Raw genomic sequence first — 8,729 nt, 5'->3', positions numbered from 1 at the left:
CCCATTTTAAAAATTGGATTGCCTTTTGTTGTTGTTAGAATTTTTTATGTTGTGGATACTAGGCTTTTATCAGATATGTAATTTGCAAGTATTTTCTCCTAGTCTGTGGATGGTCTTTTTACTTTCTTGATAGTGTTCTTTATCAAAAGTTTTGATTTTGATAAAGTCCAATTTGTTGTTGTTGCTTGTGCTTTTGGTGTCATGTTTAAGAATCCAGTGCCAAATCCAAGGTCACAGATGTTGTTTTCTTCTAAGATTTCTATAGTTTTAGGTCTTACATTTAGTTCTTTGATCTATTTTGAAGTAATTTTTGTATATGATGTGAGGTAGGGACTCAACTTCATTCCTTTGCTTGGGATACCTAGTTGTCCCAGCACTGTTTACTGAAGGTAATATTCTTTCCCCATTGAATGGTTCTGGGACCCTTGTCAAAATCAATTGAGCAGAGATGCTTAGGTTGATTTTTCTATGCTATATCATTGTCTTTGTGCCTATCTTTATGCCAGTATCATACTATATAAATTACTGTAGATTTGCATTAAGTTTTGAAATTAAGATGTATGGGTTCCCTGACTTTGTTGTTCTTTTCCAATACTGTTTTGGCTATTTGGGGACCAGTCCTTTGCAATTCTATAGGAATTTTAGGGTCAGCTTATCATACCTGCAAAAAGGCAATTGGAATTTGATAGGGATTGGACTGAATCTGTAGCTCAACTTGCAGAGTATTGCCATGTCAACAATACTGTCTTCCAATCAATGAGCACAGGATGTTTTATATTTTTGTATTTTTCAGTGTACAAGTCTTACACCACATTGGTTAAATTTATCCTGAAATATTTTATTCTTTTTGATATTATTTTAAATGGGATTGTTTTCATTTCATTTTCAGATTGTTCATTGCTAATGTTTAGAAATACAACAGATTTTCATTATGTTCATCATGTATCTTATTCTGCAACTTTGTTGAATTCCTTTATTAACTCTAATAGTTTTTGTGTGGATATTTTAGGATTTCTATATACACTGAGTGGCCAGATTATTATGATCTCTGAACGCGTAATAATCTGGCCACTCAGTGTATATATATATTAGAGGCCCAGTGCATGAATTCGTGCATGGGTGGGGTCCGGCCAGCCTGGCCAGGGGCAGGGGACATGGGCGGTTGGTCAGCCTGCCTGTTGGGCGAACTCCTGGTCGAGGGGACCATTTGCATATTAGCCTTTTATTATATGGGATATACACTGAGTGGCCAGATTATTATGAGTTCAGAGCTCATAATAATCTGGCCATTCAGTGTATACGATCATGTCATCTGTTACTTTGCAATTTAGATACCTTTTATTTCTTTTTCTTGCCTAATTGCCTGGCTAAAACTTCATTCTTTCATCATGAAGTACGTCAGCTGTTTTTTCACAGATGCCCTTTATTTTGGTTTGATAATTTTCCCTTCTATTCTTAGTTTCTTGGGTTTTTTAATCATTAAGTGTTGTTGGGTTTTCTCAAATGCTTTTTCTGCATGGAGATGATCATGTGGTTTTTATCTCCTGTTAATGTGTATTACATTGATTTTTTGAATATTGGATGATTTTTGCATTCCTTTGATTTGTCCCACTTGGTCATGGTAAATAATTCTTTTAACATGCTGCTAGATGCAGTTTGCTAGTATTTCATTGAGGATTTTTTGCATTTTCTTGTGATGTCTTTGTCTGGCTTTGGTATCAGGGTAACACTGGCCTCAGATTGAATTAGGAAGTGTTACTTCTATATTTTGGAATAGTTTGAGAAAGATTGATGTCACGTCTTTAAACATTTGATAGAATGCATCAGTCTTGATTTTTTTCTTTATTGGGAGTTTTTTTAAAGTACGGATTTCATCTCATTATAAGTCTATTCAGATTTTTTATTTCTTCTTGAGTCAGATTTGAGAATTTGTATGTTCCTAAGAATCTTCTCTTTCCGCTAGGTTACCTAAATGTTGACATACAATTGTTAACAGTATTTTCTTGTAATCCTTTATTTGTATATAGTTGCTAGTAATATCCCTTTCATTTCTGATTTTAGTAATTGAATCCTCTGTCTCTTCTTCATCTAACTAAAGGTTTGTCAATTTCGTTGATCTTTTCAAAGGGCCTTTTTGTTTCATTGATTCTATTGTTTTAGCTTCTACTCTCCATTTTGTTTATCTGCACTCTAATATTTATTTCCTTCCTTTTGGTTGCTTTGGGTTTAGTTTGCTCTTCTTTTTCTAATTCCTTAAAATGGAAATTTAGAGTTTTGGTTTGAGATCTTTTTCTTTTTTTAATGTAGCCATTTACAGCTATTTCCCTCTGAGCACTGCTTCCACTGCATCCCACATTTTGGTATATTGTTTTCATTTTCATTAATCTCAAAGTATTTCCTAATTTCTCTTGTCATTTATTCTTTAACTCATTGGGTTATTTTTTTAAGAGTATGTTCAGTTTCCATATATTTGTAAAATTTCCAGATCTCCTCCTGTTATTACTAATTTCATTCCATGTGGTCATAGAAGATACTCTGTATGGTTTTTATCTTCTAAAATTTATTTACTATTGTGGTCTATCTGGATATTTCACATGTGCACTTGAGAGTGTATATTCCGTTGCTGGGTGCACTGTTCTATATGTCTGTTAGGTCTAGGTAGTTGGTAGTGTTCAAGTTTTCTGTTTCCTTTTTGACCTTGTCTAATTGTTCTATCTAATAGAGAAAGTGGGATGTTGAAGTCTCCACCTGTAATTGTTGATTATTCCCTTTCAAACTTTCTTGGGGCTCTTTACTTTACAAAGGTCAAGAGGCCCAAAGAGGACAAGTGACTTTTCCAGGATCACACAGCCAATCAGTGGCTCAGCTGAAATCAGAACAGGGATGCTCAATTCCCAGGCCAGTGCTCTTTCTACTTCAGGACTGAATCAGCTCCGATTGTTGGGAAGGAACCAGGTTCAGGGTGGACCTCAGGATTAGGCAAAGGAGAGCTTTCCAAGGAGCCAGGGCTGAGGGCAAGAGCCCCTCACAGAGTTGGGGGCCTGACTGGATCCTTTGCTGAGAGGGGGCCCTGTATGTGTCCAGGTGGAGGACTGGGTAATGACCCCCGTCTCTCAGAGCACAGGTGGTACGTGTGGTAAGTGAAAATGTAAGCTGTTACCTGCTTGGGGAAGTGGTTTAGGTTGATTTCTGTTTCTAGGTCTGACTCCACTTCGTATCAGCCAGGGCAGGAAGAAGCTGACAGTAGAAATAGGGTCAAATCTTTGGCTAGGACAGTGGTCGGCAAACCACGGCTCGCGAGTCACATGTGGCTCGCGAGCCGCTGTTTGCTGCTCTGTTGACTAATGAGTTTGCCGACCACTGGACTAGACTAAATGTTACCGTGTAGTTGGAAGCTGTGAGGATTAGGCAATTGTGGCATATTGTGTGCAAAGAGGTAAAGGGTAGTATATGACAGTGGTCGGCAAACAAGCCACTTGCAGCTCACAAGCCGAGGTTTGCCAACCACTGGGCTAGGATTATAACTCCCCATCAAAGTAAGAGAATGGGCATGGTGTGGCCATCCAGCTGTTGCCTGGACCAGGGGTATCTGCAGAAGTTCACCTCTCAGATCCCTCTTCCCAAAGCTGGGAGTGGATATGTTCCATCTCCCATTACCTAACTGGATTCCAAACACCCTGCCACCTGTACCAACACCCTCTGTGTGAACAGGTCCGTTCTCAGGCTCAGTACTTAGATGGACATCAGAATCACAAGGCAAGCAAGTAACAGATGAGTTCCTGGGCCCCATGCTGCTCTGAATCTGAGGGTGGGGCCCAGGGACCTGCATCTGGAACAAGCTCCTCAGATGACCCTGATGCACACTCTGGTGTTTTTACTATCTTTATCTGATTCGGTGTCACAGAAACACACATCTCAGACACATCATCAGTGTTTAAAAAGGCTCACATCTGACAGATAATTCCACACCTCCCTTTGTCTCCGTCGCAGGAACAAAATTGCTTCTGCAGTTTCCTCATACATGAAAGCACTGTCAAGATTATTGTAGTTAAGCCGTGACTCAGTTGGTTGGGCACCGTCCCCTGCACCAAATGGTTGCTGGTTTGCGATTCAGTCAGGGCACGATGTGTCCAGGTTGCGGGCTCGATCCCTGGTAGGGGGCAGGAGGTGGCTGACAGATGTACCCCTCAATCAATGTTTCTCTCTCTAAAAATCAATGAAAATATTTTTTAAAAGACTGGTTAGCCCGGTTGGCATGTCTCAGTGGTTGAGCGTCGATCTATGAACTAGGAGGTCAGGGGTCAATTCCTGGTCAGGGCATATCCCAGGTTGCAGGCTCAATTCCCTGTGGGGTGTGCAGGAGGCAGTCAATCAATGATTCTCTCTCTCTTTCTCTCTCTCTCCCCCTTCCTCTCTGAAATCAATAAAAATACATTTAAAAGGAAAAAAAAAAAGACTGTGATTAAGAAGGTGGCAAGAGCTGGAGTTTTACCTCCCCTTTTGCTTCGTTTTTCATTCTATTTCGAATCTAAAGTGCTCAGAACCAACCTTGGTACAGGCCTCCACTTGGACAATTACAGCTCGATGGAAATATTGAATGGGCTTTGGTGGAGACAGAACTGGATTCTCAAAGTATTATCCATGGGAGTTCATGGTATTTAACAGTGGAGGCTACCTGCTGGGTCCCCTCAACCCCCACTTCTATTGTCTGGGCTACCCAGTTCAATGGCATCCCATTACAGGATATTGACTCCCTGACTCTGCGATAGAACTGCTTATCCTTTTTTTTAACTGTTCCTAGTTTCTTTCCTTGGTATTTTGTCACACTGAGGTTTAAGAACAACCACGTCAGGGCCAATTCCCCATCAATACCAAGTGCGCATTCCAAGGTTCCTTCCGTAAATGTTACAGCCCAGACAAGTGACTCACTTGCCGCACCCTAGTCCCAGTGCTACCCTTAGCACACAGTGTTCCTCCCGGGCCCACCGCTGTTGAGAATTTACTAAGGGCTGAATTCCCTGGAGCCCCATCGTCTATTATGGAAGTGATGTTAGATGTGTGCCATGGACTGGCCTTGACCAACAACCCAAGAGGCTGCAGGAAACCCTGGGTAGTCCTCTCCCAAAATGATGGTCTGTAAGGTCAAATGCCCCCTCCCCATCTTTTTTGTTCTGAGAATAATCACTGTTAACAACAACCTCCCACTGACCTTTGCCCCTGGAGAGATCTATGAGTTCACAGTCCTCTAGCCCAAACTTACTATGGACTGGGTCCCTGGACATGACCAAGAAGGCAGCCAGAGGCACAGGAAGGCAAAGAGAACCAGGACCAGGATGAGCACAGGTGTCCCAAGTGCAAGAACTAGGGTCTCAAACTCAAAGGCCTGTAGGGGCCAAATAGGTAACATGTGATGGTGGAACACATTAGGGAGTGGTGGGGCCTGCAGTGAAATGAAGAGTATATGCCTAAAGGGGGCAACAGCAATTTGGCTCCAGCAGCATCTGCTGTGCAGGAATGCTAAGCCAATACTGCCAGAATTTTTGTTTTTTCAAGAGGAGCCAGAAATGCCCGGGCCGGTATGGTTGTTCCTCCCGTATTCCTGTCAGGGCACATACCCAGGGTTAGGGTTTGATCCCTGGTCAGGGCGTGTGCGGAAGGCAGCAGATGGATTTTTCTGTCTCCCTCCCTCTCAAATCAATTAAAAAAAGAAAAGAAACAGCATCAATTTTCTTCCTTACTTTATTTTAAAAAGTCTAAACTTATTTAAATATGAAATCTTTCCGTTCTTAAATGTTGGTAACAAGTTCAAATACCTAAAAACTCATTGGAGCCCTGGCTGGTTTGGCTCAGTGGATAGAGCATCGGCCTGTGGACTGAAGGGTCCCAGATTCGATTCCAGTCAAGGGCATGTACCTTGGTTGTGGGCACATCCCCAGTAGGAGGTGTGTAGGAGGTAGCTGATTGATGTTTCTCTCTCATCGATGTTTCTAACTCTCTATCCCTCTCCCTTCCTCTCTGTAAAAAATCAATAAAATATATATATTTTTTAAAAATAATAAAAACTCATTGGAGACCAAAGTCAATGCATGTGCAGTTAGACAATGCCTGCTGGGCACCAGGTTGGAACTCTGGTGTAGACAACCGGGCAGGCATGCCACAGAACACCGACAATCACATCAGAGCAGATGGAATCCAGGCACACAGCTCTGAGGCTGCTGGGTCAGCCTGAATTCACGGCAACCTGGGCAATGCCAAGTGGTCCATCCCACCAGGCAGGGCACACCGGCCCTAGGGAAGGAACACCTCAGCCAAGCATACTGCGTCTTGGGCAAGAAGCTCTGGCATGGAAACTGAGGCAGAGCTGGTGTGACAGGAGGGCCTGCCATCGGTGCAGGTGCCCATACCAGTCTCCTCTGGCTGGGGGAGGCAGGTATAGGTAGACCAGGCTCCTGTCCCGCTTGTGGCTGCTCCATGCCCCTTGGGTAATCCCCTCTTCTCACCATGTCCAAGGGGCAGTGAGGAGGTATCCCCAAGCCCTCCTAGTCTCTGGATTCTCTCCTTTCTACACTTTCCACAAAGGAGGTCAGAAAGGGAGTGAATAGAGACCTGTGACCAGCAAGCTCTGGGTTCTGGACATGACAATGACTTCTGGAAACTCTGCCCTTTCTGGACTTGCCCTATCCTACCACCATCAACCAAGGGGCAAGGAGCCTGCCAGGGCCACAGCCAGGACCACCCTCTCAGACGGAAGGGTCCTCAGGGAACCGGTAGTAAGGCCTGCCCAGGAGGCATGCACACCCTCCTTCCAGTGTCCCTCCTTCGGACCTGAGCACACCCCGCCCCACCTTGCTCTCATGTGATCCAAATCTCCGCCCTTCTCAGTGTCTGGGCCCCGCCTGGATTTCCGAAGCATCCTCACAACCTGGGTCCCTGTGCACTATTCATGCCCAGGTCTCCTGAGCACAAGCTTCTATGTAAAGCCACATAATTTCACTGGCTAATAAGGTTGGAACCCCTGGGGACAGGGCAGAATCACAAAGCAGAAGAAAAAAGGCTGGCACCAGAATGTTCCAGAGCGGGCTGGCTTTAATTTAGAAACAGCTTTTGGCCATCAGCATCCAGGTGTAAGGCACATCCTCCATTACAAAGAGCCCTGTAACAGGGCTGGTTCTATTCCCTGGTTTTACATGAAGAAGGAACAGATGACTTTCTGGCCTTTTTTTTTTTTTTTTTTTTCTCTAAAAAGCAGTGAGTTTGGCAATAACAAAGCTCATGACACATTCTCACCAGATTCAAAGATTGCCCTGAAAGGTCCTCCCTTTTCCTCCTCAGTGAGGACATGGCACAGCCCCCCGACCGCTCACACCCGAAATGTGTGGCAGCAGAGTGGACGCACCTGTCTGGCAATGACTATAAAAAAATGCCTCCAAAAAACATTAAAATCATGTGACTAAAATGAAGCCAAGTGTCTCCGCTACAAGCAAAGGGGAATGGCTGCATGAGTCAGAGACAAAACATCTACTTTAGCAGCAAGAGGCTGAGGGGGGGCGGGAGGAAGGAGATGTATCCTGAGCATCCAGGCCAACCAGGCCAACCAGGCCCATGGGCACGGTCAGGAGGGGCGGGTGGGGGGATACGGTCAGGAGGGGTGGGTGGGCACAGTCAGGAGGGGCGGGGGGGTTACGGTCAGGAGGGGCGAGTGGGGGACAGGGCCGAGGCTCTGCGGGTTGTTGGCACTGGGGTTTGGGGGCTATTTTGTGGGTTTGGTAGAAACAGACAGACATTCTTTTGGCCTTTTCCTAGCATCACTGTTGCTGGCAGGTGGACAGAGTGAGCCACCAGTCACCGCTCAGTCGTTGCCACCACAGATCTTCAGCAGAATCTTCCGGTAATCCCCCGAGGTGTCTCCCTGTCACAGAAATGGGTGCATCAGTTGAGAGAGATGTGGCCAGTCCTGGCCTCCTGGCTCCTCGTTTTCTTCTGCCCCAAGTGCCCTTACAGAGCAGCAGGCCCATCCCAGGGAAATGCCCGGTCACGCAGGTCCCAGAGTGGCCAAGACTCCCACACTAGGCAGCTAGGGCCTTGGCAGTGCAGTTTGGCCTTCCCCAGCCCTCTTAAAAAACCAGAAAGCTACAATCACCCCAATATCAAAGTCAGAATCTGAAAAACAAACACACAAATTTTAAACAGTCAGACACACCACCGCCCAGGGCTAACTACTGGTGCCACTTCCCCGCGCATTTTTTGTGGCACCCGGTGGGGATTATACTGTAACAGTAGTGTGTCCCACTTGGGAAATGTGCCGGACTAACAGTGGGGGGCGCTGTATTATCTGGGCACCCAGTTCACACTGCTGTCTCTTCTCCCTGAGCCCACGGGACTTACTTCAAAGTGCAGCCGCTCTTAGCTAATGTCTAATCATTTCCTTCCTTGAAGGCAAGGCCTGTGGGGTCTTGTAGACGCCCACAGCCCGCTGGCACAGAAAATGATACTTTGTGGCTAATTACTAATTTTCTTCTACAGAGAGCATCATCGTTATAGCCAGGGCAATGGAGTTAGCGTCTCCCAGCGACACGCCCAATAGTACATGCTAATGGGTTTGAAATCGGGACTTGGTCATGGTGACTGCAGTTGCAAGGCTCATGCGAGTTCACAATTTACTAGTAACTGTCGGGCCACGCAGCTGCACACGGTGACTGTCAGACACGTACACTCGATATGCTTTACAG

General features: G+C 45.2%; 1 protein-coding gene across 4 annotated transcripts in view; it reads right to left on the bottom strand.

Moving 5' to 3' along the window:
• Nucleotides 1-7,064: 7,064 nt before the first annotated feature.
• ANXA11 (annexin A11) overlaps nt 7,065-8,729 on the bottom strand; it is a 45,052-nt gene continuing 43,387 nt past the window's right edge. For all 4 annotated transcript variants that reach the window (XM_080643218.1, XM_080643217.1, XM_080643215.1 and 1 more), the window contains one exon: nt 7,065-7,909. In XM_080643218.1, the coding sequence (XP_080499344.1) occupies nt 7,850-7,909 (60 nt within the window). In that variant the 3' untranslated portion in view covers nt 7,065-7,849. The remainder of the gene's footprint in view (nt 7,910-8,729) is intronic.

This window comes from Plecotus auritus (genome assembly GCF_963455305.1).
Source record: "Plecotus auritus genome assembly, chromosome: 9".
Taxonomy (NCBI): Eukaryota; Metazoa; Chordata; class Mammalia; order Chiroptera; family Vespertilionidae; genus Plecotus; species Plecotus auritus.
This window is presented reverse-complemented; position numbering and strand designations above follow the sequence as displayed.